The 23,815-nt window shown below is 52.6% G+C and overlaps 1 protein-coding gene across 2 annotated transcripts; it reads right to left on the bottom strand.

Moving 5' to 3' along the window:
• Nucleotides 1-1,301: 1,301 nt before the first annotated feature.
• On the bottom strand, nt 1,302-21,794 carry HHATL (hedgehog acyltransferase like). Of its 2 annotated transcripts, none has more exons than XM_051612342.1 (12): nt 21,544-21,794; nt 19,625-19,772; nt 18,498-18,565; nt 17,841-17,954; nt 17,424-17,618; nt 16,369-16,578; nt 12,969-13,140; nt 11,142-11,286; nt 7,066-7,101; nt 6,157-6,358; nt 4,580-4,721; nt 1,302-3,093 (listed from the first exon to the last, which is right to left on the bottom strand). In XM_051612342.1, the coding sequence occupies exons 2-12, from the start codon at nt 19,728-19,730 to the stop codon at nt 2,972-2,974; spliced, it is 1,512 nt and encodes a 503-aa protein (XP_051468302.1). In that variant the 5' UTR covers nt 19,731-19,772; nt 21,544-21,794; the 3' UTR covers nt 1,302-2,971. The 2 variants fall into 2 exon arrangements, with proteins under 2 accessions (XP_051468302.1, XP_051468303.1); XM_051612343.1 differs by having other exon boundaries at nt 21,781-21,794.
• Between the last annotated feature and the right edge of the window lie 2,021 nt (nt 21,795-23,815).

Here is a 23,815-nt window from a genome sequence, read left to right as displayed (position 1 = left end):
TGCTAAAAAGTTTGTCCCCATCTTTCTTACAGGCCCCCTTGGAGTATCAGAAAGCCACAAAAAAGATCTTTCTGGAGCCTTCTCTTCTCCAGGCTGAACACCCCAACTCTCTCAGCCTGTCTCCAGAGCAGAGCTGCTCCAGCCCTCTGATCATTGCAGTTGCAATATATAATAGCTTTTCTTGGCTTCTCAGGCAGATGTTCCTAACGTGCAAGCTGCAGCTAGATCAGATGAAATGCTCTTCTCCAGGGGACAGATAAGCACTTGGTGAATCTCACTACACAGAGGCACGTGTTGAGGCTGAGGGTCTCCTGCACAACACTGAACAGTGAGACATGGTTGAGATAGCACCTCTTGGTGCTCCTGGCCCACCAGACTCCCTGGGCTCCAAATAGTGATGAACAAGGGGAGAACTTCAGGCAAAGAGGGACAAAGCCCGAGTTCTCCTGTGAACTGTCTCTCCAACAAATCACTTACTCAATGCCTAAGATTAGTTGTTCTGGCTGCTCCAGCAGATGCAGCTGCTGGTTAAATTTAGACCCTTAGTGAATGGGTTATTTTCTCTCCCGGAGTATCCAAGTCAGGAGGGAAGTGCAGAGTCACTGGGCTTTGCCATGTGAGTCACCCAGTTGGACACTGGGTGACTCTGTTTGTCCTCCCAGGCAACCAGGGACCTGAGCTGAGCCACCTGCAGAAACAGAGAGCCCTTGGTCTTGGCAGCTCAGGGTGGCTCCAGCTGTGTGAGGACACCCATATGGAGGAAAAGAGCTGAATTTTACTCTGGGAGGGAGCACATCATCTCATAGTGGTTTTGGTGATAGAGGAAATCAGAGATAATGGAGAGGCCAAGAAACATCTACCACAGATCCAGCAGCAGACCTGTGTTAAAGCAAACGAGCCTGGCAGCTGAGGGGGCCTTTGGGGATGTGACTAGGGTGCCACCAAGGCACAATAACTGCCCTTACTTCTGCTCCCAGAAATAAAACCAGCATGGCTTCTAACTCAAAACCTGCATGGATGACACCTTGATGGCAGTAGCCCCATGATATTTCACCAGTATGAAGGTGGAGTCTAAAGAAAGTAAACCAGTTAGTGAATATGAATCAAGCTGCAGCCAAACCTCCAACCTGGTGCTGCCACTGAGGTGGGTTTGTACCAAATTCAATGATGTCTTACCTTGTGTCACAGTTAGGGGTGGGAGGTGAGGATTTGCAAGATCTCTGTGTCTCTCAGCTCTGGTGGCAGAGCATGGCCCAGGGTGTCACCTGCATCAGAGCAGCCTAGCAGAGATAAGCAGCAGGTACCACAGGTGTCCAACATTTATTTACTGCATAAATAAATGACACTTGTCATGGACTTCACAAGTTACTTTGGCAGAGCTGGAAGCTGGCTAGGAACGGGTCCCGTTTCACCCACAGGGAAGCCAGAACACACCAGCACCAAGCATCTCAACCTGCTCTGCAAAGTGGTCCAGATTCTGCCCTCCCTGTACAAACATAACTCAGACATAAGGCCCCTAAAGTTACTCTAAAGTGCACGAGAGCCCGAGTGGTTGTTCAGTTATAAACCTACCTCTCCCCCAAGGCACCGTGTTTCTTTCACACCTGTACGTTTCCTCAATGCACTCACTCTGCAGTGTCCCAATGACTCCTTCTCCAAGGAGTCTACCAGGGCTTTCCTCCTGCCCCTGAGTCCCAGATCACTGCCCTTCACTCAGGGTCTTGCTCCTGTGGTTGTACACACACACGTGTGTGTGTGTGTGTGTGCTCCTTCAGCTGTGCATGGCTGTGTGCACCAAAGTCAAGTGAGCAAAGGGCTGGCTGGCTGGAGATGAGCAAGAGCTGGCTACAGCATCTTCTGTTCTTCAGTCACGGGCAGGAACGTGAGCTTAAACCTTCATCCATGGCGTGTAAAAAATGCAAGTGGGATTTGGTTTGAGTCCCAGGACATGTATCACAGCAGGATGGTCCTTGTGGCCACATGGGTCCTCGTGGCCAACCAGCCCTTTGGGTTCAAGGTGGGGCCTGGGGCTCAAGCAGTTGTAGGCCACGTGTGGTGTTCCTTTGGCACACCTGCTTCCCAGGTTCCCTGCACATGATGTGTGGGATGGCTGTGAAGCAGCTTGGGCTCCCAGACTCATTAACTATGCCTGATATTGGCACTAAATAATTTCTTTCAAGACATTAAGCACTGAAGGGACCTCTTTTGCAGAAAGCTTAAGGTGGTAACAGCTATTACTCTGCACCACTGACAGTGAGGGGGAATAATTGCCCTTCAATGAGCCATTCCTGGTCCTCCTTCCCTTTGCTACAAAGACTCTACTATTTATTTATGAGTCTCTTGGTAGGGCTAGATCAGGCTGAGCCGTTTCACGGTCCTTACTGCACAACTATAGATGCCCAACCCTTGGCAGGAGACACTGACCATTTCTTGTAGCAATGGAAACATGGGATGCTTGGGCTCAAAGTGACCTGGAGATGGTCTGCTCAGAGCAGGCTCAGCTCCAGCTTATCTCTTTCCCATAGGTTTGTGTCTACCTTAAAACCTCCAGCCATTGGACTTGGGAGTGTCTCCTCTGGGAGCCTTGAGCTACAGGTCCTGCAGGAGAGCCAAGTGCTGGTGGTCCAAGTGCTATGGGAAGCAGGGGGTGAAAGCCTCTAGGCCTGCACAATGCCCGAGGGTCAGAAAAATGATGGGGGATGGCTCTTTTGGGCATTCAAGAAATGTCCTGGGAGCCTACCTACCTCAGCAGTCTGCCACACATGGGGGGCCTGAGCAAAGCCCACTGTGTCCTACAGAAAATCTTGCCTGCAGCAAGGGGGTGACCTGTGCCTTCCAGGTGACTTCTAGGTGGGTGAGCTACAGCAGTCTGATTGCCAGGAGTGCTTGGAGAGCCCCTGCCAGTTGCCAGCCTGGCAGAAGTGGCTGTCGAGGAGAGGAGGCTTCGGGACAAGCTCAGGGATGCCTCCTTCTACTCCACCTTGGCTTTGTCACACTCCTCCTCCTGGATGGCCAGGATGCGCTCACGCTCTTTGATCAGCTGCACTCCACAGTACGTGATGAACCAGATGGACAAGGTGCTGACAGGGAAACCTAGGAGATGGAGGGAGACATGGTCATCTTGGGGTAGCTGCTTGCCAGGCAGGGCCAGCTCTTCTCCAGCGCTGCTGCCTGTTGGGTGGGTTTGAGGGGTCCCACAAGCTCGTGATGGCCAGCAACATTTTCCATTGTGGATCCAGCCCTGCAGTTTCACTGAGAGGAGAGAAATCCTCAGGATCAGATTTTAGATGAAGCTGTGCCTAAGCCCACCAAGGCACCATGGACCACGCTTAATGTGGGAACATGCTGGAGTGGCTTTGAGGACCACCCTAACCCCAAACCTCCTCCTGCTCCCGAAGTTCCAACTCAGTAGTTGACTTCCCGCCCGCTCAACCATGTCCATCATTGTTCATCACTATGACCTTCTGGAAGTTTTGGACCCTGCTGACACTGAGGATCAACCCCAGCCTTGTCCTGTACCTAAAGGGGACACAGTGTGCATCCAGGGATTTGTCACCTAGGTGAGTGACCAAGAGCCAGGAGTTCTCCTTCCACTTAGGAAGGGTCTGACGACATTTGGAACTGTGTGTCTGGTTTCCACAGCAGAGGGCAGACACAGGCTTTGTTCCTGCTAAAACAGGACCTCTGGAATGAATAATGCAACCAGCAAAAGCCAGCTAGCTCAGCAGGCAGGCACTTCTGGCACACTGAGCTCAGAACATCACTTTATCCATTTCCTATGCCAGCCCTGTCCCTGAGAGGGCTGGAGGACACAGGCTCCCCATGGCTATTTATACCCTGGGCTGCTCAAGAAGACTTCACATAATGCCACCACCCACTGATTAACAGTCTGCAGGTCAGGGTGTAGAGCTTAGGAGAAGAGGAAATGTATTCAAGTTGTGCCAGGGGAGGTTTAGATTAGATACCAGAAGAAACTTCTTCGCTGGAAGGATAATGAACCACTGGAAGAAGCTGCCCAGGGAGATGGTTGAATCACCATCCCTGGAGGTGTTTAAATGATGTATTGATGAGGTGTTGAGGGCACTGGTTTAAGCACTGGACTTGGTGTAGTTAAGTTAATGGCTGGACTCTATGATCTTAAAGGTCTTTTCCAACCAGAAGGATTCTGTGATTCTGAGGACTTGTACCTGCCACCTTCAGGTTGATTCAGGAGTAACTGCTAAAGCAAAAGGAGGCAGGACAAGTAAATCCCTCTCTCCAGCAAGGAGGCCATTTCACAACCCACCTTGGTGGGGTAAATGTGACTGTTGTGTTGCTGCAAGGAGCCTAAGTCACAGCACTGGGCTGTGCTGGGAGCTGTGCAGCTCACCTGGAAGGCAGCTCATAGCCCAGAGAGCTCACACGAGGAGGGTGGGAGCTTCCTGCACCTTTTGAACAATAATTAAGCACCTTGGGAGCATGTAACAAGCCAATGGCCAGGCCACCAAGAGGACTCAGAAGTCCCAGTCCTCATCTTCCCCACCAGTGTCCCCCCATTATGAGAAGGGGGTCTGGATGGGAAAGGCTGGTAGCATCTTACCTGTCAGAAGGAGCCTCTTGGTGACCAGCAGTGCAAACTCCAGGCTGTTGAGGGCAAGGATGTTGTAGAGGACGATGGCCCAGAAATTTGCTGCCCCAAAAGCAGCCCTAATCCTCCGAGACATGGCCCCTGACAGTTTGGCCTGTGGGAGGGAGAGGAGCAGAGAGTGAGGGAAAAATGATGCTGTGAAGAGAAGGGATGCACTGGTCCAGCTCCAGTCAGACTCCAGCTGGGATCACAGAGGGGCAGGCAAAAAATCAGAGCAGCTTATAATGTCCCTGGGCTGAAGAAATATAAGGACAAGGCAGAACTTTCACTCTGCTGCTGGACTCAAGATGCATCTGGGACTCTGGATTGGTGTCTCATGGTCCCATGGGTGGGGGAAAGATGCCATACATGGTTTCATGCTGATTGTGATGTCTGAGTGGTGGGGTCTTCATCTGTTGCCCTGGGTATGCTGTTCCTCAAGACAGATGAATGCTGCATGGACCAGGGTTATTATTATTAGCCCTGTGTGCAAATCACTCCCAGCTCCTGGTAGAAATTGCTTCTTAGGAATTTAAAAAAAAAAAAAAAAAGGAAAAAAGAGCTAAAAAAGCTAGTGACAGCAGCAGAGTGGAATTGTCACTGGCACATAATCCTCAGGAGCAGCTGCTGTGAGCAGAGCAGGGGGGTGGTTTGTAGCAATCTTCAGAGAGCACCCAGCTTCGTGGTGCCTCAGGGAAGGAGGCTCCACTGCCTGCCAGTGCTGTCCTCTGACTGGAGGTTCAACGAGGAGAGTGAAGGGGAAGGTTGTTCTCCAGCTTTTTTATTAAAAAAAAAAAAAAAAAGGGTCTTCACATAACTGGTTTAGGACCTCCAGGTGTAAAAAAAAAAGTTAAAGAATTGTTTCCAGGACGGACTTTCCGAAATTTTTCTTCCAACGTGTCCCTTTGGCATCTTGGTCCCAAACAGAGACTAAGCTTTGGAGTCGTTGGAAAATAATTCATTCTAGTGCCTAAATAGTTGTTTTTATCAGAAATCAGATCAAATCCACTCAGAATGCCAAGACATTTTGCAGAACAGAAAGGACAAATTATTTCCACGTGGAAATATATGCAAGCATTTCCCCATGGATGGACCCCAGATTTTATGTCCACCCATGGTGCTTTGATGCCTCATCAGGGTTGCATTCCTGGTTCTCCTGGACCTCTGTTTTCCTTCTGAAAGCTCCACACCCAAGCTGAACTTCCCATGAAGCATCATAGGGGCAGGTGGGAACTTGCTCTGGGTGGGTAACACAGTGCGTGGGGTGAAAGGAGCCAGAGCACCAGGAATGTGGTTCCCTTGCAGAGCTGAGCAGTGAATCACAAGGATGCTAAGGGCCACAGGAGAGACCTTCAGGTCTCCAGGCAGGAGGCTTGGACATGAAGCTGCACAGCATCATCAGAGATGTTGCTCTTCAGCCTCAGTTGAAAAAGGATCTGACTTGGTTAAACAAGTTTGAGCTCCCTACAGCTCATGGGTGTTTTCCAGCACCAGAGTTTGGCCCCAGACCCACTGATCCTCCCCCATCCACTTTCAGCCCAGCTCCTCACCTCCAGTTTGGCAAAAGGCTGCTGCTGGAAGAGCTTCTGCACCCAGAGCTCGAAGTTGAGACCAAAGCAGTTGAAGACAGACCAGATGTAAACGATCTCACAGGGCCCCAGCCACAGGGTGGTGACAGCAAAGGTGGCGACTGAGGCCACCAGCTCCTTCATGATCTTGTCATGGTTCTCTCCAATGTGGTCATACACATACCTGATGGCCAAGGTAAGTGGTCAGTACTTGCCACAGTCAAGGAGACCCCTCTGGAGCCCCTTCCACCGCACTCCCCACCACAAGCTCCTCACAAGCAGGTCAATATAGAGTGCTCTAGTGAGACAGGCAGGATGTTTTGCCTGGGACGTTCCAGCAATAACTGATTTTTGCTGCAGTTCAGCTACACGTGGCTCATTCTCCTCACAAACCTATAGCTCCTGAAGGGCAAATACCACCCTTTCCCCCTCTTACTGGTGAAGGACAGATAAATGTGGGGCTTTGTAGAGCTGCAGGCTGTCTTGTGGCGTGTACTCATGGTTGAAGAGAGCTGAAGGAGATGCAGATGGAGCTCAGGCCACCCTTGTTACCCAGGATATGGGAGACCTGGGCTCAGTTCCCTTTTCCTCCTGCTGGAATATGAACCTGACTCTTCCTTCCTTGAGGCTACACTAAACCCACCAGACTTAAAGGGTTTTCTAGGAGAGGACTTTCTTATTCCAAACTTTGTGGAGTGGCTGTTGCACTTGGTGGTGATTAATTCAATGGTCTTAGGGATAAACAGGCCAAATAAGAGTTCATGCCATAGTGGGATTCACCCAGAAGAGAGGGCACCTCAGCTTTAGGATGAACAGCATTTAATACTTAGTTGCTATGTGATGAAAGAGAAGACCCTGAACCAGACCAGAGGTGGTTGGTTAGATACTCACTTGCACAGCCAGTCATTGATCCCTCTGTCAAAATGCCTAAAAATGCAGACAGTAAAAGCCATGTTAAAACACAGAGTGTAACAACACCCTCCCAGGCAGCAGCCAGAGAAGGCACCTGGTTCCCTGGCAAGGTACATCTTGAACCTTGTTGACAGCAGTTCTCCATGCTCCTTCCTCGAGCAAGTCCCACTACCAGGGTGGTTGTAGCCTCTTATCCATTGCTTCCTGCCCAAGAACATTTCCCTGGGCTGTGGCCAGGTCTACACTATAGGTTCAGCTGAGATCTCCAACCTGCAGGCCCAGCTGCTCAGAACCACAGCCCAGACCTCCTCCCCACCATCAAGTCTTCATTCAGGTCAGACATCCCACCTCTCTCCATCCATTTAGAGGCAAGAAAAAACCCTCCCAACTCCGTCCATCCTCCGAATTGCCCTTGAAGAATAGGTACGAGGTCTTGGAACTTCAGGGAAAGGAAAATGAAGCTGGAGTGACAGATTTGTCTAGTGAACCGCCTATGACTTGTCGCTCAGCTCCACGACTTAGGACTTCTTCAACTAAGAAGGAAAGGAGGGTAATTGTGGTGGGTGACTCCCTTCTGAGGGGAACAGAAGGGCCCATCTGTAGACCTGACCCATCCCACAGGGAGGTCTGCTGCCTCCCTGGGGCTCGCATTAGAGATGTTAAAAGGAAACTCTCTAGTATGGTAAATCCATCTGATTACTACCCACTGCTGATTTTTCAGGTTGGCAGTGACGAAATTACTACAAGAAATGTAAGGGCAATGAAGAGAGACTTCAGGGCCCTGGGACGGCTAGTTAGGGGGTCTGGAGCACAAGTCGTGTTTGCCTCCATACCTCCTGCAAGAATGGGTGGAGAGATAAGCAGGAAGAGTTTAATGATGAACGAATGGCTAAGAGACTGGTGCCAAAGGCAGGGCTTTGGCTTTTTTGATCATGGGCTGCTCTATGAGACACCTGGCCTGATGGTGGCAGGTGGGATGCACCTGTCCCAGAGGGGGAAAAGGCTTTTGGGGCAGGACTTAGCAGGGCTCATTGAGAGAGCTTTAAACTAGATGTGAAGGGGGAAGGGGAGAAAACTGGGTCTGTTAGGGACAAGCCCAAGAGGAACATACCAGGGCCTGTAGGAGGATGGGCTAAGGAGGATTTAGTCCCACCGATGTGCTCTACTTGCTTCCTGAAATGCCTGTACACCAATGCACGCAGCATGGGGAATAAACAGGAAGAGTTAGAGGTCTGTGTGCGGTCTAAGGGTTATGATCTGGTAGCAATAACAGAGACATGGTGGGACAGCTCACACGACTGGAATGTGGCCATGGATGGCTATGTGCTTTTTAGGAAGGATCGGTCGGTGAAGCGAGGTGGTGGAGTTGCTCTTTATGTGAGAGAGCAACTAGAATGTATTGAGTTTTGTACAGGGGCTGATGAGGGGCGAGTTGAAATTCTGTGGGTAAGAATTAAAGGACAGGGTAGTATGGGTGACACAGTTGTGGGGGTCTACTACAGACCTCCTGATCAAGATGAGGAAGTTGATGAGGCTTTCTACAGGCAGTTGAAAGCAGCCTCACAACTGCAGTCCTTGGTCCTCATGGGAGATTTTAACTATCCCGATATCTGCTGGAAGACTTATACAGCCAGCCTTTCACAGTCTAGGAGGTTCCTCCAATGCATTGATGACAACTTCTTAATGCAAATGGTGGATGAGCCGACTAGAAGAGGAGCGCTCCTGGATCTTGTGCTCACCAACAAGGAGGGCCTTATTGAAGCAGTGGTGGTCAATGGCAACCTTGGCTGCAGTGACCATGAGATGGTGGAGTTCAGGATCCTGTGTGGGAGGAACAGAAATTCCAGCAGGACCAGAACCCTGGACTTCTACAGAGCAAACTTCGGCCTCCTCAACCAATTGTTAAGGGAAGTCCCATGGGACAGAGTGCTAGAAGGTAAAGGGGCTCAAGATAGCTGGACAATATTCAAGGACCACTTCTTGCAAGCACAGCATCAGTGTGTCCCAATGGGTAGAAAATCTAGTAAGGGAGCTAGGAGACCAGCGTGGTTAAAAAAGGAACTGCTGGGGAAACTCAAGTGGAAGAGGAAAATCTATAGATCATGGAAGGAGGGACTGGTCACTTGGGAGGAATATAGGAATGTTGTCAGGGAATGTAGGGAGGCAACTAGGAAAGCTAAGGCCTCCTTGGAACTTAACCTTGCAAGTCGGGTTAAGGACAGTAGAAAGGGCTTTTTCAAATACATAGCCAACAAAGCTAATACCAGAGGCAATATAGGCCCACTGCTGAATGAGGTGGGTGCCCTGGTGACAGAGGATATGAAGAAGGCAGAGGTGCTGAATGCCTTCTTTGCCTCTGTCTTTACTCCTGCAGGCTTTTCCCATGAGCCCCAGATTCATATAACCCCAGAAGTAGTCAAGATAGGTGAGGACATAGTAGATGAGGATTGGGTTAGGGATCAGTTGCATAATCTGGACATCCATAAATCGATGGGTCCGGATGGAATGCATCCAAGGGTGCTGAGGGAGCTGGCGGAGGTCATTGCTAGTCCACTCTCCATCATCTTCGGTAAGTCATGGGTAACTGGAGAGGTGCCTGAGGACTGGAGGATAGCAAATGTCACTCCAGTCTACAAGAAGGGCAAGAAGGAGGACCCGGGTAACTATAGACCGGTCAGCCTCACCTCCATCCCTGGAAAGGTAATGGAACAACTTGTCCTTGGCACTATCTCTAGACATATCAAGGAGATGGGGGTCATCAAGAGCAGTCAACATGGTTTTACCAAGGGTAAGTCATGTTTGACTAACCTCATAGCCTTCTATGAGGAAATTACTAGGTGGATAGATGATGGTAGAGCGGTAGATGTGGTCTATCTTGATTTCAGTAAAGCATTTGACACCGTCTCCCACAGCATCCTTGTAGATAAGTTGATCAAGTATGGGTTTGATGATCAGGCAGTGAGGTGGATCAAGAACTGGTTGAAAGGAAGAAGTCAGAGAGTTGTAGTCAATGGGGCAGAATCTAGTTGGAGGCCTGTGACTAGTGGAGTCCCTCAGGGGTCGGTACTGGGACCGGTGTTGTTCAATATCTTCATCAACGACCTGGATGAGGGCACAGAATGTACCCTCAGCAAGTTTGCTGATGACACCAAGCTGGGAGGAGTGGCTGACACACCAGAAGGCTGTGCTGCCATTCAGAGGGACTTAGACAGGCTGGAGAGTTGGGCGGGGAGAAACATGATGAAGTTTAACAAGAGCAAGTGTAGAGTTTTGCATTTGGGGAAGAAAAACGCCATGCACCAGTACAGGTTGGGGGCTGACCTGCTGGAGAGCAGTGTAGGTGAAAGGGACCTGGGGGTCATGGTAGACAGGAGGATGACCATGAGTCAGCAATGTGCCCTTGAGGCTAAGAAGGCCAATGGCATCCTGGGGTGTATTAGAAAGGGTGTGGTTAGTAGGTCAAGAGAGGTTCTCCTCCCCCTCTATTCTGCATTGGTGAGGCCACATCTGGAATATTGTGTCCAGTTCTGGGCCCCTCAGTTCCAGAAGGACAGGGAAGTGCTGGAAAGAGTCCAGCGCAGAGCCACAAGGATGATGAAGGGAGTGGAACATCTCCCTTATGAGGAAAGGCTGAGGGAGCTGGGTCTCTTTAGTTTGGAGAAAAGGAGACTGAGGGGGGACCTCATCAATGTTTACAAATATGTAAAGGGTGAGTGTCAAGACGATGGAGTTAAGCTTTTTTCAGTGAAGACCAGTGATAGGACAAGGGGTAATGGATACAAGTTGGAGCATAGGAGGTTTAAGATGAATATCAGGAAAATTTTTTTTTACTGTAAGAGTGACAGAGCACTGGAACAGGCTGCCCAGAGAGGTTGTGGAGTCTCCTTCGCTGGAGACATTCAAAACCCGCCTGGATGCCTTCCTGTGTGATGTACTCTAGGTGACCCTGCTCTGGCAGGGGGGTTGGACTAGATGATCTTTCGAGGTCCCTTCCAACCCCTAGGATTCTATGATTCTATGATTCTATGATCCATCCACGCACACGGGCTACTCACGTTTCTGCAAAGATGTAGAGCATGGTGATGCATTTTGGGGGCTGGGGTGGGTCCAGGTGGTCCAGCCTGGCGATGGTGTTGGTGACCCCAAACATGACAGCAGCTTTCACCCAGTCGTACACCAAATTGGAGTAGGCCAAGCCAGCTGGAGCAAAGATGAGATGCACACATGTGAAGAGGAGGATGGGATGTATCACCTTCAGGACTCTGGGGGACATCATGTCCCATGGGAGCATGTTGTCTGTTGCAACAGATACAGCATCAAGGGGACAGTCTAATGCTCTCTTGGACAAGCAAGGCTTTAAAAGCTAAGTAGCCTGGCTCTTTGGTTCTAAGAAGCTTGAGCCAAAGGAGAATGTTTTCTTGGAGTATTTGGGAGCAAACTGTTTACTGGTCTTGGTAGCCCAAGAAACTCCTACAAATCTAATTTCTTCCAGCAAAAGATCTTTCCTCCTCTCTAAGGCTTGTTAACCTATGACAAACTCCTCTCAGTTTTTGACTCTGACCTCTGAGGTTTGACTGACCCCTTCATCACCATGTCCCCCAACCCAGCTCCTTGTGGCATAGATGTAATGTTGATGGGCCAGAACCTCTGCCTTGGAGATATGTCTGTCACTGGAAGATGGTTCCCGCAGGAACAAACACTAAAGATTTCAAATTCCTCTGCAAAACAGAAGCTAAAATGCCCCCCATCTTGGTGGGATTCAAGCCCATGGGTTATGGGCCACACAGTGCCTCAATAGGAACCATGTCTGAGCTCCCAGGGTGGACAAGGCAGATCTGGCTGATAGTACCAGCAGAGCCTGCAGTGGAGCTCAGCTCCCTCTGGAGCAGCACATCTGGTTGGACAGCCCACTCAGGTCTCTTAGGACACCCTAAATCATCCCAGCTACGTTAGGATTTTCTTTTAGCCTCCAGCTGCCACTCTGGGGAGACATGGGGTTCTCCAGACCCTGTTTGCCCTGTGCCAACCTCATGTGGGTGTCAGATACCCCGTGGCATCTCAGATGCTTCCATCAGACGTGTACTTGGCCAGCTGAAGTCCTCCATCCACCTTCCAGCTGAATGCCAGAGCTGCTACCACTACTCATCACAGGAGTTAGGGTTCTGGAGGTCCCTAGTCCAATTCTGCTCAGGGACAACCAGTGTTGAACGGAGATCAGGTTGTGCTGGACCTTGTCCATTTAAGTATTGAATATCTCTGGGTTTGAAGAACCTACAGCCTCTCTTGGCCTCTATTTAAATGTCTGACCACTCAAAGAAAAATAAATCCTTATGTGTAATCAGCCTTTGTCTTGCTGCACCTTGCTCATTGTGCCCTGCTTCTTCCCTGCTGGCCTCCAAGAAGAGTCCATCTTCTCTGCAGACCTTCTTTAGGTGATTGAAGACAGCAGCTACAACTCCTCTGAGCTGCTCTCTGTACAACCTACACCCTGTGGCCATTTCAGGGGCTCACAAACACCCCCAGTGGGTGACCATCTGTGAAGGCACCTGAGATATCCCATGTGCCTCTTCCAACAACATGGGGATGATTTTTGGAGGTTCTGAGCTCCCTTCCAGTCCAGAAAGGCAATGGGAATGGTTTAGTGCTCAGCCCCTTAAACCCCAAGCCAAATAATTTACCCGATGAGGGTATCAAACCACCACCACCTGTCAGACCCCAGCTCTGAGCATTGTCAGTGGGAAGAAAGGGGGCTTTACCCAAACCTGTCCAACACAGGCACTGATGAGGCCTCTCAACAGAGATGGATGGAGATCCAAATCACTCCCCCCCCCCCGCCTCAAAGCCGAGTACAGGTGTGAGCATGTCCCAGCATGGCCACTCACCCAAGGACCAGTCCGAGAGGCGGCTGACGAACTTCAAGTCAGAAGGAAGGGTGAGGATGTAGAAGAAGTGGAAGAAGATGTCCACAGCCACGACGCCCCCCACGTGGAGGAGGGCATGGACCCGGATGCGCTTCATCTCGTCATCTTTGCGCCTCAGCTCTCGGGTGCTCACCTGCCAGGATGGCAAGGCAGGAAAGGGCTGAGCTGAGGGGAGGACACAGGATGGGCAGCGTGTTCCTCCACCTGGAGAGACTTTCAAGGCCCAGATGGGAACTCAGTGCTCTCCTTTAGAAATCACATCATGGACTACATTGCCCAAATCTCCATGGATTAAGGAAGACCCAAGGGACTAGCTCGGGTGAGCACACTCGTAAATAGCAGATATGTCCCACCCACAACTTCCCTCCACCACCCCCTCCTCAGTGCTGTGCAATGTGTCTCCTGAAAAGCCTGTTCCTACCACTGAGGCTTCCAGCAGACCAGACACAGGGCTATATCTAAGGGACCTTAGGTGGGCTAAAAAGCATACCAACCAGAGAGCTGGGGTTTCTGATCTTTCTGCAGGGACATGTTCAGAAAGTCAGCTTTGCTTAAGGTTGGCCTCTTGCACAGGCCACTGAAAGGGGGAGTAACATCTACAGGATGCCTGGAGGGAAGGATATCTGAATGTCCAGGAAAGGTTGGAAGCAAGGCTGGAATCCCACCTGACAGCTCTTCTAGGGCCAGGGACATCTTTTTGGCGTGTCATTTGAGAGCAGAAAGAGAAAGGTGACCTCTGGTCTCTGCAGCTTCTGCTGCAGACCCCTGCTGCACAGCAGAGGAACAGCTGCTGGAGGGGCCATCCCCAGACTCTTGGGACCTGATCCACGGGGATTTCTTCTCTGCCGTGTCTTGTACAAACAGGGACCAGGCTTTGCCTCCAGGAGCTGTCATGTCTCTGGCTGCTGCAACATGAAAAAAATCAGCAGCAGCTCTGAGGATTAGCCCAGGCAGGCGGGTGTCCTCTCTTCCCTGCACGGCCACAAAAACCTGCTGCTGTGTTCCAAATCCTCTTAGTTTGATTCCTTTCCCTCTTCTCCCCCCACTGCAGAGAGGTGGGAGCTCCCCCAGCATAACCCACAGGCTGCTGCCCCACCCCCGTCCTCAAATCCACATGATTCCTGGGAATTAGAGCCTTGGCCAGATTTCCCCACGCCTGTTTGATGAGTGCTTTAGGGATACAAAGAGGTTACTGGACCCTTGAACTGGAGGAGAAGCTGAGGGAGGACATGCTCTGGCATGGAGACACGTGAGAGGACACGGGGCTGCTGTTTGCCACCCATCCTCAGGTCTCTGCAGCAGTTTGCCACCTTCTCTCCGGGATCAGAGTTGTGTTCCCCACATCTCCAGCCCTACAGAAGTGCATGGGTTTTCCTTAACCCCAGTAGGGAAGGTGCTTTCCAGCTGGAATGGGGCTGGCCGAGCCCTGGGGTGGATGAGTTCCCACCACACATGGGGGGCAAGCAAGTGTTCCACAAGGATGTAGCACCAGTAGGAGCCAAAGGGACAGGTCTGGTCCCTAACAGGGCCATTTACTCCACCCTGGGGGAGGGACTCCATCCTCCTGCCCCCGTAATTACTGTTGGGTAATTAGGCAATCATCTCTGCAATTAGCTGCATCTCCAGCGGTGCAGGGGTTATCTAGCCAGGAGATGGCAGTGGTGTCCAGGCCAAGACAGGACCCCGGGCCAGGGCATGGGAAAGGGCTTGGGGACTTACTCCTTGTGCTTTAGGGGTCAGTATTTTAAACAGTGAAGGGAGCAATTGCTCATTAGGTGGTTACAAACATGATGGTTTGGGGCTGTGCAAAAGGAACTGGACCCTCCAGATCAAGCCTTGTAGGGGTGGTGAGGTCTTGGGTCTTGGAGACACCAGCAGTTTAATGCCCTGATTTATAGATACCTGGCTGCGGTGTTAGAAGAAGCCAGGAAAGACCTGATGGAAACTGGGGAAGGAAGAGGAACAAGGGGTGAGGGGGACATCCAAAGGTACTGCACCCCCTCCAGAGGGGCTTGGACAGTAGGGCTGCTGGAGTCATGCTCACCTGGACTTCAGCCCACCAGGTAAGAAAGATGAAGCCTAAGGACGAGACATTTCTTCCAGCAATCTGAGGAGAAGAGTCCATCTGAGGATTCATCCCTGGTACTTTTCTGCTAAGAATGTGCTGCTGGTGAACTCAGTGCACAGTGAGCATCACTCATGGGGGGACACCAGAGCTGACCTTGTGATCTTCAGAGTCAAATGTAATAAAAGTACTTTCAAATAGGTCCTGCAAGACCCAAGGGATCTCACTCCTGCACTCTCATCCTTTCACCATGCAGCATGAGGTTGTTAATGGTCTTCTCCTCACCAGGGAGGCTCTGGCTGCTCTCCTCTGCCCTGGGCTGGTTTGTTCTTCTGAATTCACAAACGTTTTTTCCAAAATGCTCTTGCACCCAGATGTCAAATGGGGTCCAAAATTACAATGCAGCTGTTCTTCTTTAAAAGGAGATAGAAGGGTGGTGGCAACCTTTCCCAGCACCATTGCTGACCAAGCAAGAGGTCCCTCCCTTAGCAAGCAGTACCAGTTTGCTTTGACAACCAAGGTTGATCATTGGTGTAGAAGGATGTTGAGATGGAAAGAGTGAGGAGGGAGAGAGCCCTGATCTTCTGCCTGATGTTTGGATGTGAAGCAGCCCCAGAGGTTGGCTGATCCCAGCCCAAGCTTCTGCTGATGGTTTCCAGTGCTGTTTGGAGTCTGCTCTTCAAAAAGTGACCACGGTTGTGCACGACACAGGCAAAGACTTGAGGCCTCAGGGTATTTCATGGGGAGCAGAGAAAGCCCCTGGGTGCTGAAACACAACCTTCCACCCGCCTTACTTATTTCTAGAGAAATAACTTTATCTTAAGGTACACAGATCATCCCCAGGCACTCGGGCTCCTTGGGTGAACCAGCTGGATAGAAACATGAGACTTCCCATGCTCTCACAGCCACCAACAGGCAGAGGTCCCATGGATGGCCACCTCGTGTCTGGTTCTCACTGTGGCCTCCTGAGACCACACATGGAGCAGCACATGGAAATAGTGAGTGAGGACATCAGCTGAACTCTCCTCCTCCCACTATGATGCTTCCACCACAGCAACGTCTTCCTTGCTGAACTGATCAGTGGAAATGGCCAAGAACCCCGAATGGAAGGACAACCATACCCCTCCTTCCTAAAATCACAACATCTGTGAAAGCCACAGACCATGTGAGCCACGAGAAGCTCTGCCACCATTTGCACCTTCGTTGTGGCAAACTGTGGGGTTTTGTAGGCACTAAAAACCAACCAGATCAATGCAGGGATAGGTCCTCCTCCAGCGCAGGCTTGGGAGCACTCACCTGGGCATGGAACTGGTCGAACGTCATGACAGGCCCAAAGAAGAAGAAGGGGAGGTAGAAATTGTACTTGAGGAGGTCAAAGATGGAGTAGATGCCCTCTTTCTTCTCAGAGCTCTCAAGCGCGAAGCTCATGCAGCGCATGATGGTGAAGCTGCTTCCTCCATAGAAGAGGACATCTTGAAGATCAAAAGCTCCCGTAACAAACCCGCTCTGGATGAGGAACAAAGAGTTACCACCAGGAGTGTGATGTCCCTCTGTGCTCCCTTGCTTTGTGGAAGGCATCACTGCCAGGGCAGTAGGCAAAGCCTCTAATTATGCTCCAAAACCAATCTTCCCTGGAGCTAAGGAGCCTTCCTGTTGGAAGGAGGAAACTGGGGCTTGATTTCCTACCTGGCTCCTGCATCCTGGAGGAGCCAGGGAGTGGGAAATCCTCTTGGCCATGTCTTCACTAAGTAGCTGTGGGCTATACAGTCTTTGGTCTGGGGTGGGAGTGTCACCCTGTAACAGGGACACAACCCTCCCCAGGGGCTGAAGAAAAGCCAGCAGAGGCCTGATGGAGAGGTGGGAACTGGTTTCAGGAGGTGAGCAGCAGGCAAGGACAGGCAGCACTGTCCTTCAGAAGGACACAATATCTTTGTAAGGTCCTTCCTGGGCTTCTCTCCACCCACCAGTGAAAGAAGACCTGGGCAGAGACCTGAGAGTTTGGCACAGGTGCCACTGAACCCATCCCAGCACTGTGTTACAGGTGGGGAAACTGAGGCATGAGGTAAGAACATGTCTGGCTGACAAGCTGTTGCCTGAGCAGTAAGAAGGACTCGGGTGTCCTGAGCTCTGGCCCAGCATGAAGCCACCAAAACATAACATAACCCTTGTCTGATTGTTCCCCAACTCAGTGGCACAACAACCCTCACAAATCCTATGGGAGCTCTGGCGTAGCCAGGAGAAGTGCCCAGGGTTTGGGGGTGCCCCAGGAAACCTCCCCGGAGATAAACCCAGGGAGAGGCACAAAAGTGGGCTGGAAATGAGGCAGATGGGTGGTCCAAGCCAGCACCTACCTGCCAGGAGCTGAATGGCTCCACCTTCAAGGAGGCAAGACAGCAAAGCCCGGCCACGTAGCAGAGCCACTTCTGCTTGGCCAGTGCAACGGAGTAGAGGACAACGCAGTGGGAGAGGATGATCATCAGGTAGACAAGCCCCATGCTGCCCAGCACAGCCAGGACCCCATACAGCATGTACACCACGGCTCGGTGCTGTGAGAAGACAGTGGCCTCCACTCATGGTCAGCTTGGTGAAAGCCCCAACCCTGCTCCCCTTGTCCTAGAACATCCCCGGTCCTAAAACATCCTCCCCATCCTTGAACACACCCCCATCCCAGAACACCCCTTTATCCCAGAACATCCCCCAAGCCCTCTCCCTCTGATCCCAGGTCACCCTGCTGCTTTCAAACCCATCCCACCCCATCCCTGGCTCACCTGTGGCACTGTCATGGAGCAGAGCTTGCCAAAGAGGACGTGTCCCGAGAGGGCAAAGATGATGACGTTCCTGAACGAGGTGAACCACATCACCCACTCGAAATCAGCCACGTCCTGTGGGAGCAGCACCCCCATGCCTTACTGTGCACAGGCCTCACACCCCACCCTGACACCCATCTGGTGGGGAAGCCACTCCACTTCCAAAGCCTTTTCTTCCCATTTTTCCACCCAAGGGCTCCCCGAGCACTTTGGCTGGGTCACAAAGCCCCCGGGGAGATGTGCAGAGGTCGCTCGTCTCGGTGCACACAAAGCAGAGCATCCGCTGCAGGGCTGGTATTTTCCTGACCACTTCTTTAGGGACTAAAACCAGCAGTCACGTGGAGTTTGCAGAACTGTGTCAGCAGCAGAAAAACCAGCTCTGCTTCTCCAGTGGTCGGCACCAACCATGGCACCAGCCTCACAGAATGTTAGGGTTTGGAAGGGACCTCCAAAGATCATCGAGTCCAACCCGCCTGCCCAGAGCAGGACCAGAACTAGGGCAGATCACTCAGAAAGACATCCAGACAGGTCTGGAAAGTCTCCAGAGAAGGAGACTCCACAACCTCTCTGGGGAACCCGTTCAGAAGCTGGAAAAGGCAGATGCCTTCCTCTGCTTACCATCTTCCTGCCAAAGTAGTGCCAGCCCGGCTTGATGCCGTCCCGGAAGGCTTTTCTGTTCATGCTGTCTGCAAGAGAACCAGAGTTATAGGGAGGAACAGCTCTGGGAAACAGGGCCTGGGCTTGGTCAAGGCAGGGAACTTTCCTGCTTTATGAAGAGTGTGGCCAGCAGGTCAAGAGACGTTGTCCTCCCTCACTGCTATGCCCTGGTGAGGCCCCATCTGGAATACTGCGTTGAATTCTGGGCTCCCCAGTTCATAAAAGATAAGGAACTGCTGAGGAGAGTCCAGTCCAAGCCACTAAGATGATGAAGGGACTGGAGCACCTGCCCTGTGAGGAAAGGCTGGGAGAGCTGGGGCTGTTCAGCCTGGAGGACTGAGGGGGGATCTCATAAATGCTTATAAATATCTAAAGGAGGTATAAGGAGGATGGGGCCAGACTGTTCTCAGCAGTCTCCAATGACAGGAGAAGGGGAATGGGCATAAACTGCAACACAAGGGGTTTAACCTAAAAGTAAGGAAAAACTTCCTTACTGGGAGGGTGACAGAGTACTGGGACAGGCTGCCCAGAGAGCTTGTGGAGCCTCCATCTCTGGAGATCTTCAAAACCCACCTGGATGCCATCCTGTGCAACCTGCTCTAGGTGAACCTCCTCTAGCAGGGGGATTGGACTGGATGATCTCCAGAGGTCACTTCCAACCCCGACCACTCTGTGATTCTGTGTGATTCCTCCCCAGTGCCCATGGACAACCTTAGCAGTCAGCAGTTTCAGCAAGCATTTCCATCGAAGCCTTTTCCCATCTCATGGATCCCCAGCTGGTCCCATGACATTTCCAGTGCTTTGGGCTTCCAGAATAAAGATGTGAGAACCAGCCCTGTGTAGGCAGGGTGCTTGCCTATTCCAAGCATGGGCTGGAGGGGTGAGAAGTGCCATGGAAACAGGGACAAGGGGACAACCAGGCAAAGAACCTTTCTGACCCCCTCAAAGGATTCCCAAGCTGTTCTCCACAAAAATTAAAGCCAGGGAACTACTGCTGGTATGGACAGCTATAAAAGCAGCCACCTCACACCCACCCTGCCTGCCTGCCTGCCAGGGCCCCCTCTGAGGGACAGGATGGGAAGTGTTACCTCTGGATGCCTCGAAGATCCCACTGCCACTGTACACCACAGCACACGTCACCACGAGAGCATAAAAGCCCAGTTCATAGCTGGGGAGCATGGCTTTAACCCCCATGGTTGGCAGGTCACTGTCCCAGCCTGGGTGTGGGATCCAGACCTAGGAAAGGGGAGAAAGAAAAGGAAGAAAACAAGGGATGAGAGCTCAGCTGCTGTCCTACCCCACCAACACCCTAAGTGGCTGCTGCTCTGCTTTGTGGGCTTCTTGGAAGGCTGGTGGTTGGAAGGAGAAAGTGGTATCACCTGGGGCTGGACCTTGGGACAACACTCAGGAGAGAAGCTGCTGCTGAGCCCTGCTGCAAAACCCACCCCCAAAGCCAGGTGTGGGTGGGGGGGGTTTATTGGGTTACCCAAAACCCACCCTGGAGCCAGGCTTTGGGGGTGGGTTCTAGAAGGACCACCACTCAGCCAACTGGTCCTTCTAAAGGGCCCTTCCCAACAAGCTGTCCCCAACCCAAAGCTGGGAGGTGCTCTGGGATGCCAACCACGCAGGACGGGGATCCTCCCACCTGCCCCCGGTGCTCCCCTCTAATTCCCGTTGGGATCCTCGGAGGGGATGCAGAGTCGGGCACAAAGATGCTGGTGCCGGAGGGGTCTCAGAGGGATGCCCTGCTCCCCTTCTGCTGAGCTTTTGCCCAACCTCGAGCTCCTGGGGGGCTCCTACAGCCCCGTGGCCTCGAACTTCTCCCAGCCACAAGCCTTAGGCACGGCTGAGCTCCCCCCCCCCGCCGGGAGATGCCGGCGTTCAACCCCGCAATTAGCCCTGGGCTCATTACTCCTGCCAAGGCTAATTAACCCCGGCGTGACGCGCCTTTTTAGCCCGCCCCGAGCTCTGCAGCCTCCCGAGAGCTGCTGGAAACGCGGGTTTCAGGCTGGGGAGTGATGGTGATGGGGGGTTAAAGGCAGCGAGCATCCTCCCCGGGACTGACACCCACCCCCGGGACTGACACCCACCCACCCACGAGTTGGGGGGGACCCCGCAGCCCCTGCGACGGGGCTGGGCGCTTTGAAGGGAGTAAGGAGCCAAAACCCCTCGGCTTTCAGGCAGCAATAAAAGGCGACCCGCTCACCCTCTGCCTCCCCATCTGCATCGCGGAGCTTTGGCCGGGGAGGGGGGGGGCTCCGCTCCTTTCTCTTTATTATTTTATTCGTTATTGTGGTTTTTTTTTAGGTCACTGAGGTTTTTTTTTTGAAGAGCCGGGGGGGCTGGTCGGGTTGCGGGCAGGGATGCGGGGTTGACCCCCCCTCTTTCCCAGCGCTTTTCCCAGCGGGAAGGACCCTTCCCTGGGTTGGGGGCACAGCCCCGGGGGGGGGTGTTGCGGGGGTCGCGGTGCCACCGCCTCCCTGCGGCAGGAGGGCACTCACGGAGCTGCCTTTCATAAGCTTGATTATCAGTGTTCCTCGCCTTTCAAGGGGTTTGTTTTTTGCTTTTTTGGGGGGTGGGAGGTGGGGTGGGCAAGGCCATCCCGCACACGAGTGGGGAGGAGGGGGTGAACAGCCCCCGGTGGCCACTTGGGGACACTAGGAAGGTGCTGGTGGGGGGGGGGGGTGGGGAGGGACCCCTCGGGCAGTTTTAACTCCTAATCGCTCCCATGCGGAGTCAGGTGCATGGGGGGGGGGGATGTCCCCAGTACAGCCCTACCCCTTCTGCTGCGGGATGCAGCATCCTCCTTCTCCTCTTCCTCCTCCTCTTCCCACCCCCCCCCCCTCCGCTCCCCTCCACTGCCCACCCAGGACCCCCGTGTCGGGCGGTAGGAGAAGGCAGAGGTGACAAAAAGCCCCGGGATTGAGGGAACAGCGTCTTCCCACCCCCAGCTTGGGTCTCCCCCCCAGCCCAGTTTCCCAGCCCCGCATCCCTCCCCGCTACTGACCTTGAGCCCCGGGGTGGAGGCGGGCGGGGGGTCCGGGCACCGCGACGGGGGGGCGGCAAAGTTGGGGGGGAGCGGGGGATGTTAAAAGCGATGGAGGGTTTTGGGGTTGGGAGGGTGAAGGGTTTTGCCCGTTGACCTGCCCTACAGCATCTCTCAGCCTGGCTTGGGGTGGTGGTCGTGGGGGGGTCGGGTGTATTTCTGGGCTGCCGTCCCGTCCCCCCCCCCCCCGAACCCCACCTTGCCCCTGGAGGAAGTTTGGCCGGGAGTGGAGAGGAGCAGGAGGGAGGTTTGTTTTATTTTAGAGCAGCACTGCAGAGGGGGGCAGGTTCAGGAGCTGTCTGTCACGGCAGCTGCTGGAGAGGACCTGTGCTTGGCTGCCAAAGCTTGTCCCCGGGCCAAGGGAGCAGGTCCCGGAGGGGGCCAAGGGAGCACAGAAGCCCCCAAAACAAGGATCAGGTCTCTTCTCAGGGGTGTTTCAAGGTCCTGCGTGGAGGCCTGCAAGAGAGGGGGTAGCCCCCATCACCTCGAGGGAGAAAGGGGTCAGCTGGTATTGCATGGGGATGGGGAAACTGAGGCACGGAGACAAAAGGTGCAATTCTGTGAATTCCTCCTCTCCAGCTCAGGCCAGGGGCTCAGAGGCTGCTACACCTCTGCAGACCATCTCTGGGGCCTCCTTCTCAGCTTTTGGCATCTGCAGAGAAATAAGGGGGCAGGAAGGGGGGCTGGGTTGGGCTGTGGTCTCTGTTCTTATGGGATGTGCAAACACAAGTCAGCCAGGAAGGAGTCACCCCTCAGCACCAGTCTCTGCCTCCTGCCTCAAGCTCTTCCTACCAAACCCCAGGAGATGTGGGGAGAGCTCATGCTGGGCACTGCATCCCTGAGCACCTCCTGGGCTGCCTGTAGGGCCAGGGGAAAGAAACAAGGCAGAAAACCCGGGATTTTATAAACACCTCTGTGGGTTGTGTGTTTTGGGGGTGAGAAGAGTCGTGTTCTGGGCTCAGGAGGGAGGAATTCCAGGATGGGCACCTCTCGGGTCAGCCCAGCTTTGCCATTGCACTGGCCACAAGCAAAAAGGGTTGTTTTTTTTGTTTGTTTTTAGCAGCATTTTTAAGTTGGTGAACCAGGAGAGAGGCTCCACAGAAAGAGCCTCGGTGATGGCTCCACAACCAGCACTTTCAGCACCTAATGAGCCACTTTAATTTGCAGCAACCAGAGCAGGATTTGGCTGCCTGCCCCTCGGATGCCCTGCAGCACCAGCTTTCATCCTGCTGCCTCTGTCCCTGCCCCGGGGGTTCAGCTCTTCAGGCCTTGGCATCATTGCCTGCGGTGCTTAGAGGAGAAGTAATTAAGAGATGGGCGCAGATAAACATGCTCCTGGTGTTTGGGAAGGTTCATGGCCAGGAGGTCCATGCCTCAAGGAGCCTCTGCAGGAGGGAGAATTGTGCTTGTCCCCTTCCCCAGTGGGTGCAGGAAGGTCGTTGACACCCCCCCTGCCTCCCAAACCCACTCCTCCCCCCATCCTGCTCCATGCAGAAACCAAAACCAACCTCAAATCCCTTCTCTCTGCTGCTTTGGAGGGGCCCCAAATGTGTGGAAACTGGGACCTCACTTTTGGGATGCAAAGGGGTTTTCCAGGGTGTGGGGGCCCAGAGGGCAGGCGGGTCATGGTCCCATCCTGCTGCTCTCCCTGGGCATTGGTACCCAGTGGGTTTTGGGCAGATAATAAGAGTTTTACTTAATTTTTATGTTTTCTTTTTAATCTTAAGTAATTTGTGATCTCGCTGGATTGAAAGTGCAGCACAGGTGGAGGGCTGGGCAGCCGTTTTTTCATGAGGATCTGGAAACTGTGGTGATAAAAATCACTTAGCTTTAATTTATAGATGTTATAAAAAATTAGGGGGGAGAGAAAAAAAAAAAGGAAACTGCTCTTGATTTCTAATATAATTAGATTTCTTTTTAATGTGACCAGCCTGCCTTCCTCAGCACAGGAATAAAACACACCTCTGTGTTTTATTGCTGCTGCTTCACGGCAAAGGGCTGTTTATGGCTTTGTGCTGATTTTAATGGTAGTGTTTTCAAGGATCTGGCAGGTTACTGGGAGTTGTGGGACACCAGCTGAGGCCAAGGCCCCTCTTTAGTGTTGGAGAAAGTGAGTGGGAAGGTGGTGGGGTTCAACAAAAGGCTCTCAGCTATGTCCCAGCGAGGCTTGGCACAAATTGGAGATGTTTGATGGGGACACCAAAGGAGCCTCCTCCTGCCTCAGGCAGCTGTC

The sequence above is a fragment of the Apus apus genome, chromosome 2 (genome assembly GCF_020740795.1).
Source record: "Apus apus isolate bApuApu2 chromosome 2, bApuApu2.pri.cur, whole genome shotgun sequence".
Classification (NCBI taxonomy): Eukaryota; Metazoa; Chordata; class Aves; order Apodiformes; family Apodidae; genus Apus; species Apus apus.
The sequence above is the reverse complement of the archived record's forward strand: the minus strand, read 5'-3'. Positions and strand labels throughout refer to the sequence as shown.